The 27,016-nt window shown below is 46.3% G+C and overlaps 1 protein-coding gene across 1 annotated transcript in view; it reads right to left on the bottom strand.

Moving 5' to 3' along the window:
• LOC149343447 (fatty acid synthase-like) overlaps nt 1–13,412 on the bottom strand; it is a 79,790-nt gene extending 66,378 nt beyond the window's left edge. The window contains exons 1-4 of the mRNA XM_089546970.1: nt 13,274–13,412; nt 6,131–6,457; nt 4,028–4,228; nt 1,488–1,610 (exon numbers count right to left, since the gene is read on the bottom strand). Coding sequence (XP_089403096.1) covers nt 1,488–1,610; nt 4,028–4,228; nt 6,131–6,457; nt 13,274–13,412 — 790 coding nt within the window. The remainder of the gene's footprint in view (nt 1–1,487; nt 1,611–4,027; nt 4,229–6,130; nt 6,458–13,273) is intronic.
• Between the last annotated feature and the right edge of the window lie 13,604 nt (nt 13,413–27,016).

Here is a 27,016-nt window from a genome sequence, read left to right as displayed (position 1 = left end):
AGATTTTCACGGTTTCAGCTAGGCTTTTGACGTTTAGAGCTCAGCACATGTGCATGTCATCTCACAGTTCATCAAGTTACTTCTGAGCTTGATAACAGTGAGAAATCTTCGGAAATGTCGATAACAGTCAGTCTATAGAGTCTTTTTAGGCTCGCGCAAACAGTGTCTTTCTCAATAACTTGGTTGGTCGTTCTGCCGTGTCTCCGGCGAAAATAAAAAAATAGACCTCCTCTGAAACTATATCTCTTCAAAACTTGTGTAGACGTGTACTGCGCACTCTGAAATTCAGTGTAAGCTGATGGTGGTACATCCGATACTTGTGGCCGCGCATAAATGCCATTTGACCAGTCTTGATGAAATTACCTCGAACTCCGCCTACTGCGTTTTTAAAATATGGAGTAATACATTATTTGCGGTTGTGTTGATTGTTACAGTGAAATCTCACATTATGTGAAAGAAATCTCATATTATATGAAAAGTGCTCCGTCCCGCGCCACTGCCAGCTCCGCCTTCTTCGTCACAATATAAACACCCAAAGTGGTTCATGCTCAAATATCTCCAGTATTTCTTGTTTTTGTGCTAAAAGAGCGTGCTAATTTCAGATATATTCCTAAAAACTGTATTCATTAAGAAGTGAAGCTAGGGCCGCCGGGACACTGCAGCGACTACCACTGACTCTGGCGACTTCTCTGCGAGGAGGCCGACCTATCAGCAGTTTACGTCAAAACTTCAACCTCGGTTAATTATATATCTTTTGTCTGGAGCAGCTCATCGGAAGCAAGGGTCCCAGTGAAGAACACGTGACCACGCTGATGAGGTTCAAAAGCATTGTGACAATTGTGGCATTGTGAAATAGCAACCAGGCATAGCGGACATTAATAAAGAAATAAGCGCGATTATTGTCTCTCTCTGGATTCTTGGCTGTAATATGGGAAGTCCACCTACTGCGGATTTCAGATACAATGAACGGATTCAGCGCAACTGTCACAATACGTGCAGGTGCCCTCGACTGTGTAGGGGGATGTTGACTGATATCCGAGCTTTCTGCCTCTGCTAGGAGAGCTGAAGTGCCAATATTAGTTGTAAACAGGTCCAGTAATATGGATTTGTCATTTGAAAGGAGCGTGGAGGTGACAGAAACGATTCGCTTAGAGGGTTCTGCTTAATTAACATTTCCCACGAAGAAAAAATATCAGGTCTCTTGACTGGCAATAGCTTAAAGCCCGTAGTTATTTGCCCAGCTCAGATATTTGTCTAGGAAAGAAAAATTAAGAACGCTTACTCCAAGAGAGCATTTCAGAGTCAGAATCGCTGCTACCTTGTAAAATGCCATTTTTTTAATTCACAAAACCGCGATAAAAATAAGACACTTCGCGGAACCGAATGGCTGCTTTAACACTAGTACAAAGCTGCAGTGCATAAGTCTATACTTTCACATGATTTTACTAAACGCTATCAAGCAAAACTACTCCCAGGGATGCACTCACCTTCACTCTTGTATCCGTCGGAGTAAGCCTTGATATGGGAGATCTTGGCGTATATTCTACGAGCATCCGATACTCGTTGAAGGAAAAATACGCCCACAGTTTCGCTTCGCACGTAGCCATTGCCTGCAATAGGTCGGAATGCCGTCATAACCTAACATGTTTCTTGCCTTAGCTGGAGAGCATAATACCAAAGTGCATATGGCGGAGACAAATTCTCTAATGCTCTCTATCCAATCCATTTTTGTTCCTTTTTTTTCAATACTCGTCTGTGACATCACAAAGCTAACCCTGAAGTCGCAGGCAGTTGCGAGCCAGAGCATATAGATGGAGGAATGGAGTCAGTAAAATAATCGCTACAAGATAAGACCTACTGGTATCAAAAGAGGAGGACACCACCTTAGTTCCTTCACCACTAGAATGGATGATCCAGGCTGCACTCGCTACTTCTGCAGAAATAATTAGAAGGTACAGAGCGTTTCTGGCTGAAGAAAGATTCCGGTCAACGAAGCTCAACGCCAGAGCCTGATCAGGCCCGCTCCAACAAGCCCCTGTACGTCTCGGACCCTCTAAATTATCACTTTTCTGAATCCGGCCACTGCCCGGGTCCGTTCCTGCCGCAGCGCAATAGGCAAATCGCTCACTGTGTGCAAGGATACTCCTATACTATACAAGTAAAGGAGTAGCCGGAAAAGGCGCTAAGATCGAAACAATGCTCGAAGAAACTGACCTGATAAACACAAATGGGAGATAACACGAGGTCAATTCGCCTGCACGAAATTCTGAAGCTTCGAATTTCCAAGAGTTAAATAAAAAGAGTGATTGATATACACGCGTAATAAACAATTTCGAGGTAACTCTACATTTTTAATCATAGTCACGTTTTACGACCTGATGTGCCTAAATAAAAGAACGTCGTCGTACCCATAGTAAAACTATTTTTTTAATGAACTCAATTTCAAGGGTTAAATTGATGGTTGCAGTGCCCGCTTTTGAGGGCGCCTGTATATCAATCTTGTTTTTAAAGCTCCCGCTAGCCGGGCAATGTTTTTTACTTTATTGGCGACCTCGTTGGAAGGTCCTTCGTTGCTCGACGGTATAAAAGGTATAAACTAGACGCAAAAAAAAAAACACTTTCTGGTGTGTAAAAACGACTGGCGTAAATGCGGAGTGGAGGGATGGGCATTTCAGATAGAATTTGAAATATATAACGTCGACGTTGTAGACTTGTACACCGGGTGAATGACAGAATTAGAAGCGTAATTTCTTTGCATTTAGGTCGACAGGTAAGCAAAATTAACCGACTGACATGTGGCTCACGCAGAAAACAAGCTTTAGAAATGTATTTGCTTGTGCATTAGTATTAGAGCTGCGTGCCCCCGTTCTGCGTTTTTGTCTTCGCAAACTGGCGACTCCATGCAACTCACAATATGCATATCATTTTTAATCGTGTCTACAGACCGAAAGCGAGGGCGTTATGAGGATACCTTCCTCGTATACAATTTACACAGGGAAATTGACCCCTGTACTCTCGATTTATTCGTCAGCAGTGCATGGAAGGCACGGAATGAACGTAAGGGCACTATGATAAAATCTTTTCGCTCGCTATCCGTCCGCATGCCTGATTGTACGTTTCGAGTCACAGCGGTGGCGTTCGGTACTAACGAAATGCGCGTTGCTTAGAGAAGAGGAACCAGGCTTTGCTAAGCCTCGCACGCGTAGCTGCGCCCACCTTCTAGTAAATTCCAGGTTATCCCTTCCTCCTTTTTCTTCGGCGGGCACAAGCCGAAGTTTAGTGCTCAACGCAGAGGCGTTACAGGCGTGTTAATTGTCCTGCAACCTTCAATGTTGTCAAGTGTTTTGAGTTTGCCTTTTCTGACCCACGAAATATTGTTGTTGTTTGTTGGGGTTTAACGTCCCAAAGCAACTCAGGCTATGAGGGACGCCGTAGTGAAGGGCTCCGGAAATTTCGACCACCTGGGGTTCTTTAACGTGCACTTACATCGCACACGACACGGATCTCTAGAATTTCGCCTTCATCGAAATTCAGCCGCCGCAGCCGGGATCCAACCCGCGTCTTTCGGGTCAGCAGCCGAGCGCCGTAACCACTGAGCCACCGCGGCGGGGCTGACCCACGAAATATGTCATTTATTACGTTTACTACTGAGAGGTCGCTTTAAACGGCGCATTGAATCCGGAAGAGCGCATTTTTTTACTACAAAATAGCTTCCCTATTTTGTGCCATTGTTTTATCTTTTTATTGCGATAACGTGCTTTTTCGCACTGAGGAGAGAAAAGATACGTGGAATGCCGGAATTGAGTACCTTGACTCTTAAAGAAAATGTTAATTTCCAAATACTTCCTGCACCTGGTACAAAAAGTTGTATTGATTTGTTACTTTTTGGAATAACAGCCTTCATAAAAACAATAATTACTGAGCAAGGTTTAACCTTCGCGACATGAAGACACAGCCTTCATGAGTCCCGAACGTTTTGGTCACAGCGGTAAGAACAACGCATTAAGGAAATAAACAGTCAACTCACCACGGGAATCGAAGGTCATGCACTTTCCATCCGGGGACAACATTCCAAGGCGCTGAAAACTCAGTGATGTATTCGGCTTCAGGCAGATCGCCGCTCCGCCTACGATGGCCGCCTCACACTCTCCAGAGCGGAGGGACCGGACGGCGTGGTTCAGGGCCGCCATTGTGGACGAGCACGCCGTGTTTATTGCCAGGCTTGGCCCTGGGAACGCACATGAAGGCCAGAATGAAAACAGTGGCTGGTTACTATTTCAAAAGTGGATGTTTACCATTCACTGGGTCACTTCGCCGGTGAGGCGCTCCGTATAACGATTTCCACAATTACGTGTGATTTGTTATTGGCTCACATAAAAATGCACGTGGACTCCGTATGCCTTCCTCGTAGCCAATAAGAAACGCAAGGAACATCCACTCACTATACGCATAGCACTTGTGGAAAGGTTAGTTTACAAAAGGACTCCCCTAAAGCGTGAAGCAAGTCATGGCGAAATATCTCAAAAACCACACGAAAACATTTTGTAAACTCAGCGCAAGATTCGAAAAATGCACAGATTATTGAATATTTTGCTCATGAAACGGGCTACATGTTACTATAATTCGTTTTATTACGCTCATACCGAACGCTTCAGTACTGTACTACAAGATACCGGATCAATGTCCATGACCTTGCATCCATTGTATCTTCAGAGACAGGAGTGAGGTGTTTTTTAAAAAAAAAACGTAGGCTCGAAGGATACACCTATTAAAAAAAGCGAACGAAATTACCCAGGAATATTAAGTCAGGCGAAAATGTGGCTACCGTAAAGGACTTACATATGCGTTGCCGGCCCTCAGAGAATGCATTAACAAATCGCCACCGAGAAGACTAAAGATCAAAATTTTTGTATGGGCTAGTCGGTGGTTCATCTTAAGGAATAGCAGCGCAAAAAACGGGGACACAAGAGAGACACAACCAACAGGACTGGCGCTGATACAATCGATAAAAAGTTTTGTATGGGCTAGTCGGTGGTTCATCTTAAGGAAGGTAATAGCAGCGCAAAAAACGGGGACACAACCAACAGGACTGGCGCTGAACCTTCCTTAAGACTAAAGAGCACGTTTGCACACTTTGCCAGTGCTTTCGAGTATCAAGAGACTGTCTAGTGCGCGGCGCACATTACGCAGCAAGGCAAAGCCACTGTAAAATATTTGTATTTTGTCTCCTAACACCCTTTTCACAGCTAGGCTACTTTGTCCAGATCCGCAAAGTCCTCACATCCGCTAAGAATTTCATACGCTTTCGGGAAATGCCAAGAATGCACGAAGGCTTGCATATTGCTGTATTACAACACCACTGAATTCAATAATGACACGTTCATCTACAGCTCCACAAAAGAACAACGGTAAAAAGGCAGAACATTGCAACGGCAAAAAATGAAGATTTATTTCCCTCTCGTCTCCAGCAGTACGCTTACATTCATTAAAACAATGCTTCGTGGAAACAATCTTTATGTCAAGTTGCCAGGGTTGAAAGGAGAGAAAGCGAAAAATTTTCTCACAGGGCGTTCATGCAACCAGTAAAAAACTCGAGAGAGCCCACTCCGAACTCGGGCAATGATGTAAAATAAGAGATGTGCTGAATTAACTTTTTTCCTGCCCGAAAGTGTCTAGTTCACAGTGCATGCAGAACTCAGGGGCAGGTATGCGCGTTCTCATGACCACCGTTCATTAAGGTGGCGTATGCCAAACAATAAGACGCTCATATGTCAGAAAGAAGGACAGGAGATTTGGGATGTACATATGTTAGGCCAATGACACTATTACCTCAGGAAAAAGTTCCTGTTCTACTATTGCGTTTTGTGAGCGATATAAAGAAGTGCACAGATAATATTAAATCGTTAATAAGCCACTCCGTTAGTAGAAAATGCACTCATAATTCTGTCCATGTTCTCGTGAAACGGCGAAAAGTATTCATGGTTATAGGTGGTTTTGCGGCGCAGCTGTTCTCCTCATGCCGAAGTATCTGCTATTCCCCACACTTGCATGTGTTGCAATGCAGTTAGGAAAACAAGAAACTGAAATCACTAAGCACAGCAATAAGTACAAAAACTCTCAAGGAACACACCATGTAAGTCGAATGAGTAAGCGATTCGACTGGCCAGCATGGACTGCGAGCTGCCGACCTCGCTGTATCTGTCAATCTTCTCCGAGTCGAAGCTTAAAGCTTCGTTCGATTCAGTGCTGTAGGAACCAATAAAGACGCCCACACTACGACCCCTGAACGTCTGCGGGTCGTAACCGGCGTCCACCATGGCCTCGTACGATGTCTCCAGCAGGAGGCGCATCTGGGGGTCCATCCGGTGCGCTTGCTTGGGATGAACGCCGAAGAACTCCGCGTCGAAGAGGGACAGGTCACGGATCTTGCCCATTCGCTCCGGCAGACCCAGGTGACCTGGAATTTACACGGACTTTAATTGAGCTATGTCCACTGCCGTTCCCATACAGCCCGCACAGTGTAGTCTACGCTAATTATGATGCTTTGTTTTATGGAGTTCAGATGTTAATTGCTTTTGACTTTGCACATGTTTCATTGTCACCTGATTGCTTTTCTTAGACCCTGAATTTATGTTAAACCGTTATTTCTGATTTGCTGTAAGGTGTAATAGAAGTAGGGTTTGTTTATTTTTGGCTTGACATTATCCTTGGCGATGGTGTTGCTAATCTGAACCACTAACGTCTACTTTTTTTAGTAGAGCAGAACGTTGGGCCAGTTGGTGTAGCGACATATACAAGAAAACTTTGCGCAGAATAACACAAGACGGAGGGAGAAACACGTACACACACACGAGCGCAAACTTGCAACTGTATTTTCGGAAACGATACATCGCCTTAAGCAGAAGAAAGGGCGCAAGCGTACAGTAGCCAGTGCAACACGTGTGGGAGCACATTGGGAAAGTAAATATAGCATCAGTGATAGGCACAATACAATTCAAACTCAGCGGATATGCCCAGAAAGCAGGAACACGAAAGCGGTTTATCGGTCGCGAAGAAAAACAAGTTCTTTTTTGAGAAGGGCTACCGATGCCTTGCTGACGCAGCCTTCCGTAGTAGATATCTCGAGGGCCTCCACAATTTGCCGGGCCACCCTATCGGAAGACAGGAATAAGAAGAAAAACAGCAGTGCCGCCCTCTCCTCCGTTCTGGGGTGGTTATCGGGAGAGCTTCCGATAGGGTGGCCCGGGAAATTGTGGAGGCCCTCGAGATATCTACTACTGAAGGCTGCGTGAGTAAGGCAACGATAGCCCTTCTCAAAAAAGAACTTAATTTTCTTCGCGACCGATAACTCGTTTTCGTGTTCCTGTTTTGTGGGCATTTTCGCTGAGTTTGAATTGTATTGTGCCTATCACTGATGCTATATTTGCTTTACCAATGTGCTCCCACACGTGTTGCACTGGCTATATTGTACGCCTGCGCCCTTTCTGCTTCTTAAGGCGATGTATCGTTTCCGAAAATACAGTTCCAAGTTTGCGCTCTTGTGTGTGTACGTGCTTCTCCCTCTGTCGTGTGTTATTCTGCGCAAAGTTTTCTTGAATATGTCTAGTTTTTGTTTCGTTTTGACCACAAGCCTGTTCGTCTCTTTCTTTGCTTTGTAAGAAATAAAACAGAAGTTTCGCGCTGTACATGTTGTATGTGTTCCTCATTGGTTTTGTCATCGCGCAAGTGCGCCCACTTAAAAAACCCGGCCAGGCGAGCTGCACAAAACTGTTGTACATTCACAGCAGCCACAGCGTCAATCCGGTATCCGGTCTTGCTGCTGAGCCAATACTCTGCGCCATAGTTAGCTCAAATTTAATACCGTATTTTGAAGTTAGGCGCGTGTATTTTTCTCTTCTGTATTTTTCTACCTATTTTTATTTGCCGTATACTTCAGGCCACATGATGGACGCATTCGAGGGAGCCAGAAGCACAACCAAAGCAATGAATGCAAAACGGAATAAACAGTTTGAAAATGCGCATGCGATCATACGAAGCGTTGCAACAAATGTGCTTTAGCAATGTTGCTTTTATATTTCGCTTTACACTGATCACCTTCCCATTGCTTCTTGATCTGTCCTTCACTTTCTGGTTCCGCTGAAGCGTGGTATTCTGGAGGCTGGAGGCATACAGGTGGGAGATGCATTTTTATTGATGGCGCCCATAAGGTGCCCCAAACCGTTCAAATCCGCTAGGGCACTCGGGAGGGGAGGCTTCACATACACACACAAGCGCAACCACACACACGCGCACAAGCCCAAAGACCACGGATTTTCCGTCGAAAAAGGACTATGCTGCTAACGCAGTAATGATAACCATGCAAAAATATCCAGGAAAATAAAAATAACACATAAAAAAACATTGTAGTCAATTGCTTCACCGCTTCTTGGTAACTGAACAGATATTTGCTTCCTATCAATAAATGCATGTAGAAATAAGTATTAAAAAAGTGACAGGATGGTATCGGTAGTCCGGAACGGGAATGCCTAACGTTAAGTGCCACTCTCAATAGGAGGAATTTCAGAAAACGTACTTTCGTTTCGAGGGAGCAGGGAAGTGGAGAGTTCCTCTATCTTTGATATTCAAGGCTAGTTCTCTGGATCTCGATATTCATTCTCCGGATTTCGACGAACATTCGGTGACACTAGGTACAACTTTAACTATTTTCGAGACTTGTTTGGAACCTGCGCTACCACAGGCCTCAGCTGCAAACAGCGGCTCCGGCTCAAAACAGTTCGGATTCCATGTGGTTGATTTTACACAGGTTGTAAGAGCCATGTCTGAGAGGAATGAATTGAGACGCTTCCAGAAGAGGTGCCCGTTGATCTGCGCACGACCTCCGCCGTTAAACCGGGTTACGATCTATTAACAACAAACCGTGTGAGTCATTTGTTATCATGCTATAGACATTTTTTTTTAAATGGCAGTGGTTTAGCTCTTGTTAAATCTGGTTATGTTGCCATAGCAACGGCTGCCTGGCTACGCTTAGGATTCGCTTGTGGTTAGGCGTTTAGGCGTTTTGGCTAAGCTCTATTGTTTGCACACGAAGAAGCAAGCGCCGGCGACGGCGGCGCCATCTGGCGAAGCGAGCGCCGGCGGCGCCATCAGGCGAACCGCGGCGGCAACTGCTGCGGTTGCTAGGCGACGGCTCAAGGTCATTCATGGAGTCGCCGCCACGGCGAAATTGCGGCCATGCTGAAGAGGCGAAACGATGGCCATAGTGTTGCTTCCGCAACAAAAGTGATCAGTGTGCCGAGTTTCAATGGAGGCGAAACGCAAAAGCGCCCTTGTGTTGTGCGATGTAGGCGCACGTTAAAGATCCCCAGGTGGTCGAAATCATTCCGGAGACCTCCACTACCGCACCTCTTTCTTCCTTTATTCTTTCACTTCCTCCTTCATCCCTTCCCTTACGACGTAGTTCGGGTGTCCACCGAGATATGTGAGACAGTTACTGCGTCAGTTCTTTCTTTAAAAACCAATTTTTAACTTCAATTTCTGCCATCATCAAAACATGGCTCTGCGAAGAAGCTGTCCGCACCTTCCCGCAATACGGAGAAGAGTTGAGGCAAGAAGCTCCCCAAAGCCCGTAAAACCGCCTACTCCGAACGTCTTGAAAAGGACGCCCTGGCATCGCGTATATGCGTAGCAATGAAAGCCGACTAGCGTAGATTTCAAAGGTGGGCTCTGTCGCCCTCCTTAATTCGTCGATACGAAAACAGCCGAGGTCCGTGGCTTTGAATTTTTGTTTTATCAGGCGTCCGTCGATTTCTTGCATTCTGGAGTGCATGTGAAGAGGCGCGTCGTTGTGTAAAAGATATCTGGGAGAACTGTATGCATATACATGGCAGATATCCGCCGCAGGCGGCTCTTAGATGGCCAGCTACTTTGTGCGGCGCAGCTGGAATGGTTGTCTCACAGACTCGTTATTCACTTCGGCTGTCACATTCACTCCTGTTCCGTTTTCATATTATCATTGCCTTTCAGGTGCGCATATTTCAAAGTCGCGCATTGACCTGACACGGACTACCTTGCCGCATGTCTCAATAATACGCGCGGACCGCTCCCTCAGTGTGTACTATCTCATTCGTAGATTTTACTAAAGTTTCGTTTTGGAGTGCGTAATATCGCCAAAAAATCGTCACCGGCACCAACCACTTCGATGTACAGCTAAGACACAATCGTGCCGATGCCACGTACTACGCAGCCCACGCATGAGTGACCAAAATGGAGAGACCATACGGACGTTAGCTGTGACGGTTTTTGTGCGTGCGTAAAGGCGTTCGTGAAGGAAGTGCGCGGGTAAGCAAGCCAGCATTTTATGGAATCTGTCCGATGCGTATTTCGAATTCAGGCTCTGCCCAGTCAGGAATCGTTGGTATGCAGTTCTGCCAGTTCGCGTGGTCTCTTCATTTTTGCTCACAACTGCATACTTATTAAAATGGGTTCCCAAAAATAAAGAAAAATAAATGTGTTGTGCAGTCGTAAACGGATGAAAGCCGAAAACAATGGCAGACGGCTTAGCACGGCTAAGCGCGGAATATAATACAGTAGTACTAGTTACAGTGGACACTTAAGGTCCTTTCGAGCTAAAGCCATTTGTCCTGAAGGTCTGTACCATAAAGGTCTTTAGTCTAAATACATTTAACCTTAGCGGTCTTCACAACAAAGACCTTCGACCTAACGTAATTTAACCTGAAGGTATCACCTTGGAAGCCTTCACCTAGGTGTACCCTTCACCCAGGCCTCCACCCAGGTGAAGGTGTACACCTGGCAGGTTGTGGGCAGGTGGGCCGCTTGCCACAAAGCAGGCTCAGATGCATACAGAGGGCAAAACGCTTCTCTAGAACACGTCCTGGACTTGTTTCGGGCTGAAGACGCGATATCTAGCGATAATATTTGGCTCAAAATGGTCTGGATGTAGCATGTGCATTTAAGCACAGGCTTTCATCGACATTTTTTGCCTTCCTGGCAGCAGTGGCTTTGGTAGCTGCGAAACAGACACTTAGGTTGTTCTAGGTGTTTCTTTTGCCCTCTGCACGTAGGTATGCCCGAAATCGCCAAATGCGCCTCTTAGTGCTACAGCATTAAAAGTGAGGGTATAGGTTTCAGTAAATTTTGCGCTTGCTGAAGCTCAAGTGTTTTCAGGCGGCCAAAAATATCGTTCGAAACCACTCTCAGTAAGCATCATTGAGCGTTAAATACGTGTTCCGCGTGCTTGGAGCACAGTGTTTCTTTTGCTAACCCCTTGTGCGTGACACCGACCCGACCTGTCTTCACTTTGCACTCAAGACCTAGGAATTGTGACTTGAAAGCGCCGCAGAAGTGTACAGCCCTGTACAGCAGAAGCGAACATTTAACAGCGATGCGCTGAAATCTTACTGTCTTAGCACAGCAAACACGAGTAGCAGGGAACTTAGGAGGATATGACGGTTGCTTCAAGGGCTTCCAGATATCATAAAACTTAAAGATGCAAATAACAACGAAACAATACCAAACGTGATCAGACACTGAGCTCTCAACTGTGTGGCAACCCGAGACAAGAACAAACAAAATTCTGTGTGTGGTGTATTTTGCTAGCGTTTTGACACCAAAACTGTTGCTAGACTCGCCCTGAAGTTTTCGTCATAGTAGATGTTGCTTATATGAGAAACAAATACTAAAGAAAAAATAAATGCACGATGAGACAAGAGGGCAAAAGCCTACAGTGACCGATCGGTGCTGCCGGCTTCTCTACCGAGTGCAATGAACAAATCCGCCACCGGCTGAGCGGCCGTCGCATTGCACGCTGCCTATACAGGCTTAGTGGCGAAGCGTGACAATCTATATTTACTTGCGTCGTGACTCGTCCAATAAATTTATCCTGACATTTGAGCAGTTTATTATTTTTAAGCCGGAAAGGAACGTCAGTGATGGAGTTTGTTTGCTATTTGCGATGTCTGTACTTTACGTTGACTCATAAGAATAGTTGGAGATTCATTTGAACAAAATTGTTGCAGGCGATTTGAACGGACCTTCACCGAAACATTTCGAAAGCTTCAATGCTATGTTCGGGTAAGGGCCCCTGAGGGAGCTACTCTTTCGAGATTTAGTATAGAAGCCTGTACTAAATATTTTGCTCCGGCAGAGGTAGTTTGTAGCTTATAATCGAGTAAAATAAAGTTTGCCAGTGGATTACTCCGCGAAATTTAAGCCTTTTTCAAGTACTCGCCGTTTAATTGATGGCATTTTCATTTTTTCGATGCTGGTCAATCAGGGGATAACAAAAACTACTTTTAGGTTATGTGTCGAGGTAAGGCGGATATCTTGAGCTCCAGGCACTGATATGGATATTTTCTGTTTATAAAGCGACATTGTTAAAGGTCACATGTCACAGAAAAGCTGGCATTGTCATCCATGTCATTGCCTTGGGAGAAAAGTCCACGAGAATCCCCATAGGAGTAAGTTACGAAGCAGGTGGACCGCCTAGCTCACGTGACCGTGCGCGTCATCATAAGCTGCCCACTGGACTGGGAGCAAAGTGCCCAGTGTGGCAGGTGGCAGTTCAGTTGATGATAGGTTGCTAGAGGCTGCTCGGGAAGAGCAACCTGGGTCTCATAAGGCACACCAGTGGCATCACCTGCCATCTCAGGGCAGATATATGAATGTAAGGTATACAAGGCCCAATGTCGCACATATGTGCCTTAACCAATTACACCTTTCGCGCCACTGTTAAGGCGGTGATTTTGTCCCCTCCATTTTTTCTGTCTGTTGTCTTTCACACCTTCCTTCCTTCACGAAGGAGTTGTGATGTTTACGCAATGACACAGTCACTCCGCCTTTCTTCTCTCCGTCACCAAATTAATTAGTTGCTTGGCCTAGCCCTCATTAGTACCCAGTCGGCTCTAAAGTGTCACTAGGAGGTCGCATGTGCCATGAGATTTCATATGCAATATCGGTTTCTTATTTAAGATACGATCCAGGATTAATGCTCACAGTTTGTGGGCTATCTGCCTCTATGTGCATTAATGGAAGTGATTTCTGCGTTTTTTCTGCTTATTACCGCGTTCTTAGGCGTAAACTTACTTATTTCTCAAGTTTATCACGTCGATAGCTGTACAAGACACGGGTATGTTCGTTCGCAAACCTGACCCCTTTGTTTCCGCAAGGAGCAAAAGCATGCTGTTTTCTTTTTGCGTGCATTCCTTTAGTTTAGACTCAACGCAAACATTTAGAACAATATGTGTGGCACACATACCTCGAGGCCAACGGGTCTCATCGTCCGTGACGAAGTCAGCACCGGCGTACAGCTTTTCCTTGAACTCGGCCAGGCTGTCGGCTTGTGGGAACCGGGCCGAGAAGCCGCTGATCACTATGTCCTCTTCTGCTACAGCCATCACTGGCTGAAAAGGCAACCAGCACAGGGAATGTTTAAGAGGCTCTTTTTTCGCAGTGTGCGGTTACAAACCTGTACTGCTCCGGCGAAAGTTGCCGCCCGCACTGCTTTAAACTATCCACGTGCGCCCTATACCCTACGTGTTCTTTACCTGCCCCTCTATCTCTCTGCACTCTTACACTCTCTGTCCTCACCCTTTCCCTAAAGGCTCCAGTGAGGTTAAAACGCCGCCCTTTTCTTTCAACATTACCTACTGTACGCGTTCATTACAACGGCGAATTGTCATGTATCGTTAGCCGGGTGTCATTCTGCCATGACGTGGAAGATTCGAAGGGGTGGAACGCACTGATGTCAATTGTCGGCGCAGCTGGGCTACCACGTCATCTTCGCTGTGTGCGCACTGCGACAAGGAGTTTTAGTTTCATCAGTGCTTTACGGCTATTTGCAAGCCAGCGCAGTGGGGCTTTGATGTGGGACTTTGGGTGTTTTGTTTTCCAATCCCCAACGTGTCGCTAGCACCAAAATGGCGGCGATGCGCAAAATCCATTTCCTGTTTACTGAAAGTGTTTGCTCTGGTCATCTGTGAGTGTAAAAAGCCTGCCTACCCTACTTTCACAACCGCTTTCTAGAGCAAACCAGCAGCATATACTTAGGGTTATTCGTTTTCGGGTTTTATATTGTTTCAAATTCGGGGGGTAAAAATCGGGCGTTACTTTCCGGCTTGATAATAGGGGAGAAATCGGGTTTTATCGGGTTAAATTTGCAAACTAATAATTTATTCGATTTGCTCTAAACGTGGTATAACAATTAGGGCTATATTTTGGGCTGCTTTCAAGAAAGTATTGCAAATTTTGGCGTTTCTTTGGTAATTAATTATTACTTGCAATGAGAGGAAACGGTCAGTTTTGAGCAAATAAACTTTTTATTCACGAGGGCTGGTCATCGACGTTCTACACGTCCTTATTAACGTACATGATCATCTGCATGCGCAACATCTCGGTTTCCATCCGAGACTTGTCTGGTCTTTGCAGGTACCTTAGCGGAGAGAACGTTCGCTCAACGTCACAGCTGCCATTAGCTAGGCACAACAATGACAACGCTGCATTTGCTAGCCTTGGGTAACGCACAGTTGCGTCGTTCCAATAGTCCATCACTTCAACACCTTCATTTGTGGGGCTTGCTGCCAGCAAGTACTGGTTAAACTTCTCACGATGCGAGCCTACATCGTCCATCAAGGAAATAAAGAAAGGTCGGTAGTCATCAAATGACTGACTCAGCAGCCGCTTCTGGAAGGGATCGAGTACGGCTCTCAGTTTCCACAATGTCAACTGGTTTTCTTCTTTGTCTGAGACGTTCCGTTTCAAAGTGCAGTCCCATTTTGTGGAGATTTTGGCGGTGTCTTGTCTGTCTGTCGGCCGCCTTGGCCGCCTCTCACCTGCGCGCCAACTGGAGGCACAGCAATTCCGTGGGCACAATTGTTTCAAAAATCGGGAAAAATCGGGCTTTACCCGATATTTTAGGAACACGTTCGGGGTGCAAAAATCGGGTCAAATCGGGTTTTACCCGAAAACGAACAACCCTACATATACTGAACATCACTGATAGCTCAGTGATGACTTTGGTTCCGTATTTGTCTCTCAGTTGCACACAACTTTGTCGTTCATATGCTTGACGATTGCCAAGCATGATAGGTATTTTGTCTGCCTTGCGTGGTTCAACGAGCGCCCATTTAGTGCCCCGCCCACTGCTGCGTTCCACTCTCCACGTGTCGCTTCGCAAAACTGACCCATGACGAACCAGGGTATTTTTAAACGTAGAGCAACATTTTCAGTGCATTGATTTCACCAAATGAACACTTTGCTTTGTGTAATTATTTTTTAGTGATTGTGAATTGAGGCAATTTTTCTAAACCTTTGTTTCCAATTAGCAGTAGGTTATCAAACCACGGACAAAGTACAGGAACATTAGACCCATGGACTTTTTTCATTAAGGTGCGGCAAAATGTAGAAAATGGCTTTCAAAAGTCGGCTTCACAACAGAGATGTAAAATTTGCCGAACTTCTGAACACTGGAGACAAGAAAAAAGTTTTTTTCCTGAATTATTCGAAAGATTGAAAAAATACTTTATTCAAAGAATATCCGCACGATTTTCTGCCATGTAAACCCGGAATTTGACAACAACGATATGTTTTAAGGAATTCTTGTTCACATACATTTAATATTCTCTCGTTACTTTGGCTTCGTTAAGACTGTTGTTTGCTGGCCCATCAAACATTAGGTCATCTGTGCAGTTTGAGCTAGGAGGCCTGTTAAGGATTTCGTCTGACTGCAGGCGCTATAGAAGCCAATCTAATAAGTTTTCGAGATCCGGGAGTATGCTGTCGAAAACTGACAACGCCACGGTTAAGAAGGAACCTGACGAAAAGCCGATCAGTATACTTCCGTAGAAACATCTGTTGAGCGAAGAGCACCAAAGTGCCGCAAGAAATTTGATGTAGTGCTGCCACAAACGATATACATAAGTGGGGCAGCTTTGCTGTTTAGAAATGACGCCAGCTAGAAGCCTGGCATTCGTGCTGCCATCAAGGCACCCGCTAACCTGACGATGCCTGAAGCTTGAATATGACAGAATGACGGCGTAATCAGAAAAAATCACATCACATTTGGTGTTTGTGCTTACGGACCACCAGTTAAAACACTAAAGTTCATGCGGGAGGAGCGGGACAAACTTTCTTGCGGCTACGTCGGAAATAATTGTGTACAGTGCAGTTGAAATTGATGATCACAAGTTAACAGTATATACCTGCAGAAAGTGCAAGGTGATTGGAAAGCTTGACAGTGAGAAAGAGACTGCTGTACTGTTATAGGCAATCCGAACAACTTAAAAGATGCTTATGGGCGATCATAAACCGAAATTAACTCAGATCAAAACGTTGAGTCTCTGCGCGCGCGCATCTGACTTGCTTTTCTCTGAAAGCAATTAGGCTAATAACGCTGCAGTTTAAGAAGTCGAAATGTGTGATCAGGTACAAAAGTACCTCTGAAGCAACATTCGCTCACTTTGAAATACAGGCCTGCGTTCTGACGGAATCGCTTTTTTTGTCGTTACCATGTTTGGTAGTTAGTGACTATGAATAATTCAAAAAATGGAAAGAATTGTCTTAATGTTTCTAGAATTACAAAAAACTAGATTTTTGGTCCTTAGCCAAGCGGTCGCGAGAGAATAGGAGCTCATTCACAATCCTCGTTCTAAAACTTTCACCACATGCAGGCCATTTTTATACGAACAGAATCCTGTCACATTTCTGATATCGCCTCGGCTCCAGCTCGGCTAGAAAGGAAGCCACGTGTCCAATACCAAAGCACTGCAGGTCAGTGCTTCGTGCCGAAATCATTTTAGCTTCTTTAATGATCTGACAACTCATCGCGATCGCATGGATTTCAATTATTTTCAAAGGTACTCACAGTACTATTAATAACGTACCGCATTGTTTCGCATTTGAGTTTTACATATCAAACCATCGCACTTTCAACCTTGACTGGAATAACTTATTTTTGTTAGGGGCTACAGGACGAAGCCTGATTCTTTTCCCAATTTTCTACGCCTCGAGGAAAAAAAACCACGTGTATTTTTTTCTTTCAAAGGTCTCTGTTTTGTTCCGAGACCTATCATAACCACTGTAAAAAAGTTGTAATAAAATTATTGTTATGAAACGTGATAGCAGTCTCGTAAATAAATGCGGCTTGAAATATCGTTCCAAACAAGATCTAAATTCTGCTTTCATTATAAGGCTTACCGTCCCAAACGACTGAGGCTATGAGGGACGCCGCAGTGCAGGGCTGCGGATAATTTCGACCACCTGGGGTTCTTTAACGTGCACTGGCATCGCAAAGCACACGGGCCTCTAGTATTCCGTCTCCATCGAAATGCGACCGCCGCGGCCGGGATGAAACCCGCGTCTTTCGGGCCAGCAGCCGAGCACCATAACCATTGAGCCACCGTGGTGTAGTAATAGTAATGTGCCTTTCTTAAAATCTACTACTGCACAGCCTTGAAATTTTGTATTAGAGTAGAAAGTGTTAATCTACATCACTGTGTCCAAATATAGACCAGATTTTTTTACCCTCGCACGCAGGCTGCGGACGCGCGCCTACTCTCGACGCCAGTCGCCATCTGTCGGCGCGCGCGGCCCGAGGGACTGCGGGTCGCGCCGGCGCCGCGCATAGAACGCATGTTTACGTGTTCGCTTCTGCCGTTTTGTGCTCCATCAGCTAACGTATGAGGGTGTGTGCTGTGCGTCACTACTCACATTTGCCCTCTTCCAGACAGTGCTGCGGTTATCTTGTGCGCAGTTACTCGTTAACGTGACATCCGAGTGTAGTCGACCAAGTAGTGTACGGACTGGAAACCGGCACTTCTATAGGCAGATTTCTGCGCTGTCGTGTCGTTTGTCGTCGCCTTTTACGTGCGATATCATCTATGATAATTTTATGCATCAGAATGTAGATCTATTGATTTGACTCAGTGGAGTAGTAACTGGATAGGCGAGCTGCAGACTGAAGGTTGTCCCGACGGAGCGCGTGTTTTCGATCACCATGTACGTGTTCGGCACACTTGCGCTGAGCTTGCTCTTGTTCCCATTAAACACATTTCATGCAGAGGATTGTAAGCACGACCGCTACCGATTTCAGCTGCTTTTTCCGCACGCATGTTAGAGGTATCTGGGGAAAGGTTTATCTATAGTATCTTTCTGCTGTTGGTATCTACCTTAGCTTGGTTTGGTTTATTAAGGTTTTACGTCCCAAAGCGACTCAGGCTATGAGGGACGCCGTAGTGAAGGGCTCCGGAAATTTCGACCACCTGGGGTTCTTTAACGTGCACTGACATCGCACAGTACACGGGCCTCTAGAATTTCGCCTCCTTCGAAATTCGGCCGCCGTGGCCGGGATCGAACCCGCGTCTTTTGGGCCAGAGCAGAGAGCCGTAACCACTGAGCCACCGCAGCGGTGCGGTATCTACATTATTCATAGGAAAATATGCGCGATTTCATTACATTTTCCACACTTAGCCAAACGTACGCAACGCTCTCACACGCGGCGAGAGCTCCTGAATAAAATAACGCGACTTCGGACCTCAGAATTAGTGAAAGCTGGATTAGCTGCTCATATCTATTCAAGCTTTTATAAATTAAGCGGAAGTACGTTTTTATCCACCAGGTTGCAAAACCATGACAAAATTTGTTTTCTGTTGGCGCTGCGACTCAGTTGAGCTCACAGCGGTAATTTGTTGATAAACTGGCGCGGCGACAAGAAAGCCGTTTGTGGAAGGGGGGGGGGGGGGGGGCTTTATGGCCGGCAGGAAGGAATAAGAGTGCATGGGAATTGGAACTGCATACTAGCCGCACACCTAATTCTTGATATTGAATAAAAAGTTTCTTTGCGGTGGAGCACCAAGACGGAATTCGATTAAGCACGAGCGCGTTCTAAGCGCCGGCACAATTAACTTGAATGTCAAACTAAATGTCATTAAAACGCGTCAATGTTATCGCTTTGATAACGTAAATACTTCCTGCAACACAGCCACGCAGCGGAAGTATGCTCGACAATGTTTTTTTAGCGCCCGAAGCGCGGCTATATATATGCAGGCGCGGCCGCGGAACTGCCGCAGCCCCGCAGTCCCCAACGAAACGCCCGCACCGCGGCGCGCCAGTCGGTGCAAAATGGCCGCGCCCAGGAGAGGCTCAAAAATCTGGTCTATAGGAGCTTTGAGCGAAACGTACATCTATTAAAATTTTTATTTTCTGGAGCAACCAAATTTTCACACATGAATGGTTTTTGTTAGTCATAGAAATACTGATGCACTTAGCCTATTGAATCTGGTACCGGTCAGGTAAAAGGTAATTAAATCTAATGATGATGAATTTTTATGGCGCAAGGGCTTCTGTGGCCAAAGAGTGCCGTGGCACTAGGGTTTTAAGGCTGCGATTTGGACGACTTGGTATTGATTCATAGTGAAAACAACGCAGGAAAACGAGACGAACGCAAGGCAAAAAAATGAAAGATGCTGCCGTTTGTTTTCACGCATGCCATAAAAACTTCGAGCATGTATCTACTTTCAAGAACATTAGTTAACAGATAAAAGAAAAACATTATTCTTAAGCTCTGTTAGTTACGTCAAAGTTAAGTTGGAAGGAGAAAGTCGCATGCGGAATGCATTTTATACTAAAACACAGCGGATACTGCTTATAATGTGAATTGCGGGAGTCCGCAAAATCTGGATTTTAAGCCGGCCCCGCACTACTACCAAAAGGCCAATTTTTTTCGCATTCGAGCAGTCAGTACTGTCAGCATATTTTATAAATGTATCTCACAAAGCACCAGACACAACACCACAGCAAATACAAGCAACAAGAAATTGTTCTTACCTTTTCGTTAAAGCAATATCGAGAATGAAAGAACGTTATTATCTTGGTCTTGCGCAGCGACAGCGCAAAAGGTACTAGAACTCTTGATCGATCCGCGCATTACAACATCAGTTCGGTGAAAATAATCACCGCATCTCTATACAAAGCTTCCGTTGTGCTCTCCTTTTCGTGATGTTCATTATCAGACGGCGGCTCACCGCGGCCGCACACTGCTGTGTGCCATGATTTTTTCATTCGTGGCAATCGCATCCCGTCGTCGTCCTCGCCAGCGAAATCTACGTGTGTTTCGCTCGCATCCACAAAATTGTACTCGAAAAGACAGGGCCACGCGTCGTCCGCTTTTACTCTCTCGTGAACACCATCAGTGCCAGAGGCCGTATTATTCTTCATAATACAAGCTCTCTCAAAAGATTTTTTTTTCATCTTTTTTGCTTCTAGTTACCATCAAGCAATCCGATCACTTTGATAACAGCCCTCAAATCCACCTTCAGTTTATTTAGAGCAGCACCAATTTGGGCCAGATGGGATACAGTACTTGAGACAGGAAACACTGTTCTTTGTTGGCGCTATTGTTTCCTGTCTCAAGTACCAACCTCAGTGGTTCCTTCTATTGCAAATCAAGGAAGAGTTGTTCGCATATGCGGCCCATGTGGTGCACTGTCGTCGCTGAGACTAAGCCTTCGTCTAGGCACTGACTCTTGGCTGTCGTACTGACCTACAAGAGTTCTAAGTTTACTGTACTCAGTTTAAGCGTGACAGTATAAGTGCAGCTGTTCTCTCTAAAATCAAAACAAGCTGCCGTTGATCGCATTCCGTTTCTCACCGTTTATTCTATAAATTTCCCCATCCAACAGGCGGACGGTGTCCGGGTCATGCACTCCTTTTTGTTGGCCAGGTACGAAAGAGACAACCAATCTGTCTTTATAAAATAGCGCGGCCAATGTCAACCTCTGCCGCGTTGCTCTCCATGTTGATGTACAGAATTTGCTCTGTCCTGGCTCTCGGCGCAGACACAGTAGAAAGCAGTTTAGGCAGCTTAACCTGGCCATGTTGCTAGCTGGGCATCATCACGCAGGTAGCAGATTATCGCAACGCCCATTGGCACCTTTCTCATTCTGGTCCAAAAACCACACAAAGAGCTTCCCTCGCTCACCTTTGACTTCATATCACACTATTTCACACATGCATGCAGCCAGCGCATGCCGGGAACACCGGCAGTCAAGACGCATCATCCCGTAATGGGAAATTTTGTCGAATCTGTGTGCACAGTGGAGACCCATAGGTTTCTGGGAAAGCTGTAAGGACTCCACATATGTGGCTTTATCTCTAGCTGTACCTCTCAGCCTTGAACCGCTCATCACAGCGATCTGCTTACTCGTCAGTCCTTCCGCAGTATTGGAGTGTATGGGCAGCTCTTGCCGATACGAGGGCTACCGACTTTTTGCATGAAGCCACACTATACGTGGCCTCCTGTTGCGTGCGGCTACATTTTAACCCTTCAGTGCTAAAATTATGAAGGTTGGTTTGGTTTATTGGGCTTAACATTCCAAAGCAACCTAAGCTATGAGGGACGCCGTAGTGAAGGAATCAAAGAAAGAAACAATCGCTTCCACATTATGCTAGTTGATTTTGCCACGTGCGAAAGCTAATATAAAAATTCTGTTATCTTCACTAAAACTAAAAAAGTCGGCATGTCGCGAATTATTAAAAATTAGCATTTGATCTATTTTCTCTAGTTAGCCTGAGTTGTCTGCCGACCAAATTGAACGATTCTGACCAATTCGAAGGTCTAGAGACAGTGAGAAATTTTGTTTTACCCAAGAAATGTCTTCCCATTTCTCTCGAAACATTTGTCAGAAAATGAGAGGCGAAGAATTCTTAGACACTCGCCGGCAATCGCACATTTTCGCCCCCTTTTTCTTCGCACACTTCGCTCAAAGTGGCGTCAAAGTATTCATCCGGAAAGCACTGGCAGCTGAAAAAATGCTGACATCAAACTTTTTACGCGTGTTGCATACAGTTAGGAGTACGCTCCATGCTAATGCCTTGACAATTCGCGACAGTCTCCACTAAATGACAAAGTGGTACGCAAGTACACTGAATTCTTAGGAAACCGAATTAAGTTTAAAAAAGCTACATTGCCCAACTACATTGCTACCCAGCTACATTGCGCACTATAAGTGGTCACGTTAAATATAGTCTGAGCAGTATTTTCATTGAGGAGCTGAGACGAGGCACGCTTCGTCTCACAAGCACAAGATGTTACGGTTGTGGCAGCCGGCGATAGTAAAACAGGTAGAAGATGCTGTCCTACCGGCAACGAACTTCTGCTCCAGGCTGCTGCAAAGGCGTGGCACTGCTGCCGCAGTGCCACGTAATGATCAAAGATCACCCATCCACCACATATGAGCAGACAGGTTAAATTTGATATGAGCAGCGGATTTTGTGGCGACAGCGCTGCGTTTGCCTGGAAGCGTTCCTTCGGACAACGGATCGAGTAACAGGCCGCATAGCTGATGATGTTGGTTTTATAACGCATGGAACGATAAACATGATTACATTCTTACCCGTTCATGTATGGCTTATCGTGCACTCTCAATTTCCTCCTTTCACTCAGGCGCACAGCTGCACTTCACCTGTTGTGCAATTTTCAGTCTATCTCTATGCTAATGCAATGTACAAGTGAAGCTGTGCGGATGACAAGAGTTCTCAAACTGTCCGAAGTAGCTTGCAAAGCTGACATTGAAACACAGTCGGTTTCAGGGCAAGCTCTCCTCCCTTATACGCGATCTAAAGGGGCGTTCAAACTGGCATGCAGCCAAGCCTCCGCGACCGACATTTGTAGACCCACAATGGTCGCTCAGTGACTTCAGGGACATTAGGGTTCTAATGCGCAGGAAAGGCAGCGAAAATTTCAACCAGGTAGTGCGTTTCACAGATAACACCTGCGCTCGAGGACAGCGGGACTGACATACATCCGTTGCAGATACAAGCATCTCGCCCATAGCGAAGCATCTGGTTGAAATCTCTGCTTCGTTTCCTCCAGAGCACATCGCTCAAACGCCCAAGAAAAGCGCGCTCACCTCTGCACAGTTTTCGATTCCTTTTCCAAATCCTATCACTACGATTGAGATAATCCGGGTGATGCGACTCTTCCACGCCGCCTCCTCTTCTCATCTGCTCTCCCGCGCTGTTAGTGCTGTCACGAAAATAATTTAATAGTTTGGCTCGTGCCCGAGGGCCGGCCACACCAGTGCCGCACGCAGAACTAGTACCGACTGAACAGGTTACATGGCGTGAGAATAGAGGACCCCTCTCCCTCGTTACATAAAGTAGCAGCTTTAGAGACACAATGAGGAACCTCTACCGTTCCGTTGTATGTACCGCGGGTGAACGTAAGGGACAGAAGGAAGGAAGGACCCCATAAAAAGGGAGCGCTCGTCCCGTCCTTGGCAAAGCTCACCTGATTGCGTTCCGAAGGAAGTTGAGGCACGACCCGCCAGACGGTCCGAACGAGAGCACGCACAGAGAGTGAGACGTAACAATGCACGTTGCCGCCACCGCTTTCGATGAGTGTGTCATCATCTGCCTTGTTATGCCCACTGCAGGACAAAGACCTCTCCCATATCTCTCTAGTCAACCCTGTCCTATGTCAGCCGCGGCCACCTTATCACCGCAAACTTATTAACTTCATATGCTGAGGCTGATCGCACGAAATCCGTAAAGGTCGCAAACCGGCGCACCTGATCTCCACCCTCCGTCTATCGCTCCTTACAGAACCGATGCAGCCCACTAGCGTTAAAAATTCAGTAAACCGGCATACATGCCCGTATCTAGCATTGGTTAAAAAAAATCTCTCATGCAGTTTGGGAAAAATTTTATGAAACGGCCGGTAGTGATCACTATTTCCGCAAAAGCAGGGCACAAAACATGGAGCCAAGCCAAGCTCACAAATTGGACAGCTTTTCAATCTCAGGCAATGCCCTCTGCTTCGGGAGTGGGAGGATGCACATAATGGGCGAAACAGCTCACTGCAACACACTCAAAGTGCCTGGCAATTCTATACACCACGGAACACATTCCTGCTGAAGATAAACACCTTCTGCAACTTCAACTTTGGGAGGCCCGCAGGAGTTCAACCAAACGCTGGTCGAAAACTCAACAACAAACTAAAACCTCGAATAGCTGAGCTCAGTATGCAAGCGGTGCAGTACGCGGCGCAACAAAACGCCTCAAACAAGACAGAGCGATGTAATGCAGTAGCTAGGCAGATGAACTCGGAGGGGACATGACGCCTCTATCGCAACCTCATTGGCCTCACGAAAACCCAAGGAGAAACACAAAAACAGCTCCGTCGGACCTTGCACGGCTTTCAGGGAACGAACTCCCAGCTAGCCGATGCTCATTGCGATAAATACCATTGCCGCACGCTGGACCAAGACAGGACTGCATACAAATAAATAAGCGAAAAGCGAAAACCATCTCCATTCGATGCTCCATTTGCCATGCATGATCTGAAATCGGCGCAGTCCAAAATGCGCAGGGGCACAGCTCAGGGTCGAGATCCCATCAAAGTAGCACTTCTGGTAAATATGCAGGATACCTGCCGGCATCTATTGCAATACGTTAACGTAATCTGGGCCGGCCAATCGCTCCCACTCGTTTGGAAAACAGCATTAGTCACCTCCGGCCCCGGACTGGGCAAGCAAATTAGCACAGATAACCTCAGACCTATATAGCTCACTTCGTGTGTTGGCAAACTCATGGAAACAATGGTTAGAGACCACCTCTCTCCGTACCTCCAAAGTAAGGAATACTTCGCCGATACCACGTTTGGTTTCAGGCCAAATATGTCTGTACAAGACGTTCTCCTCAAACCAAATCGAGGAGTCGTCTAACCCGTCTCATCGACACATAATGACAGTGCAATTCTTGCTGTCGACCTTAAGGGTGCGTTAGATTATGTTAAACATGAGATCATAGTGATCAACTTAAGGGCCACTCATTGAAACCTTTCCATACATCAGGTACTTCCTTTCATTAGGCAGGCGATCCTTCACGTAGATGATGAGGAACATGAACCATATAGCATGGGTACGCGGGGGACCCCGCAAGGGGCTGTAGTAGCTCCGCTGCTTTTCAACATAGCTATGATGAAGCTCCCGCGGGCTTTGGCACATGTGGAGGAGGTACATCGCGCGCTATTCGCCGGTGACATCACAATTTGGGCAGATCAGAGCGGTAGGCGAAATTGAAGACCGTCTCCAGCAGGCTGTCTCCATTGTGGATCCACCATGCGGATGCAGTGCGCTCCAGCTAAATCCGAACTCCTACATATCCGAGCAAACTTCACAGTGGAGTCCATACTGCAACCGCGCAAAACGACGAGGTACGAAGAGAGGAAAGCACAGGACAAGACGCGGATCTCTTCGTCCTCTCTTCGTCCTTCGTCGTTTTGCGCGGTTGCAGTATGCACTCCATTGTCAACCACCAACTAGCCCGCCTTACTTGTTACAAACTTCACAGGCAGGACGACCATCCACCTTTGAATGCATCAGGGGGCTCCATCCGGGAGGTGTCTGAAATCTGAATCTTGGGCCTTCTCATACATAACAAAACCAAAAACGGAGCTGCGTTGCACAAGCTAAGCAAAGTTGGGGAACAGGTAGGACGCGTGATACCCGAATCTCAAACAAACGCGGAGGGGACCAGGCAGTGACGCGCTTTGGCTTGCCCACGCCTTTGTAACTAGCAGGATTCTTTACTCTACTACGTACAGCCTTTGTCAAAAGTTTAGAGCCCAGGGGGTTTGCTTCTGAGCACTATTGTGGCGCTCCTGTAGGACTCATGGAAGTCCTACGCATCGGAGGGAGCAGGACCAAAAATCTTCTTACCTTCAGGAGATTTGGGACGCTGAGCGCGCATTACGAGCAAAGCAGTGTGGCCCAGAAGCAAACCCCCTGGGCTCTAAACTTATGACAAAGGCTGTACTTAAGAATGACTAAACATGACGAGAACAGCGCTGATGCAATCCTCAGGAAAATAACCAAACGCACTTTTGACTTGCCCATCAGCACTTCCAGTCAGAAACTCTCTCCCTGGGGCGTCTTTAATTCTGTTCAACAGCTCATTAATCCGCTATTGAAGTTGCGACAGGTGTTCTGGGAATCAGTGAGCACAACGGCGTTGGGGTTAGATGCTACAGCTAGTTCAATAGCTGCCTCTTCTGCGTGAGTGGGGTTAGATGTTTTCACCGAGGCGCAGTTCACCATCGACCCTGAAGGCGTTGAGACCACAATAGTCATGACCCCATTCTTTGGTACTGTTGCGTCCACGTAAAGGGTGTTAGTTTGCTAGCCCCATTTCTTCTGCAGGGCTTCCCCTCTTGCTTTCCTCCTCTCGATGTTATATCCGGGATGCATATTCCGCGGAATGGGGTGCACGTTGATGCGTCTTCTCACATCGCGTGGGACCTCTTCCCTTTGGTCAATTGTATAGGGCTGGTTAACACGGATCTTCTCTAGCAGTTCTCTGCCGGGTTTTGTAAGTGCGAGCCTATTGAGTTGTGACAGCCATTGTGCTTCCCACATCTCTTTGAGGGTATTATGTACTCCTAAAGCCATGAGCTTTGCCGTTGGCGTGGAGTTCGGTAGCGCCAGTGCCGTCTTGTAGGCTTTCCTGATGAGTGTCTCCAACTTTTCAATTTCCGACCTGCAGAGGTTAAGGAATGCCGTCCTGTACATTATCCGAGAGATCACGAAAGCTTGCACTAAGCGGATGGTGTCCCTTTCCTTCATGCATTGGTGTTTATTTCTGATACGATGTATCATCCGGAGGATTTGCTCGGTGGATGTTGTAAGCTTCTTCATATTGGTGGTGTTCTGTCGCCCCTGCGGGATATACTGCCCTAGGATCTTGATCTCCGTGGGTTTCCGTACTGGGTGGTTCTCTATATACACCAAGATGTTCTGCTCTAGGGGTGTCCTCGGGTTCTTCTGGATGAGCAACTCGGACTTTCCCGGCGCACACTGGAGGCCTCTCTCCCTGGCGTACCGGTCCACCGTGTCCGCTGCTGCTTGAAGACGCTCCTCGATCTCGGCGTCAATCCCCGAGTTGCACCAGACAGTGATATCATCCGCATACAATGTGCGTTTAATGCCGGGGATTTCGGAAAGAAGGC

Source organism: Amblyomma mixtum, chromosome 5, assembly GCF_055824585.1.
Source record: "Amblyomma mixtum isolate Tamu chromosome 5, ASM5582458v1, whole genome shotgun sequence".
Lineage (NCBI taxonomy): Eukaryota > Metazoa > Arthropoda > Arachnida > Ixodida > Ixodidae > Amblyomma > Amblyomma mixtum.
Note: the sequence above shows the minus strand (reverse complement) of the source record. Positions and strands in the feature narration are given on the sequence as shown.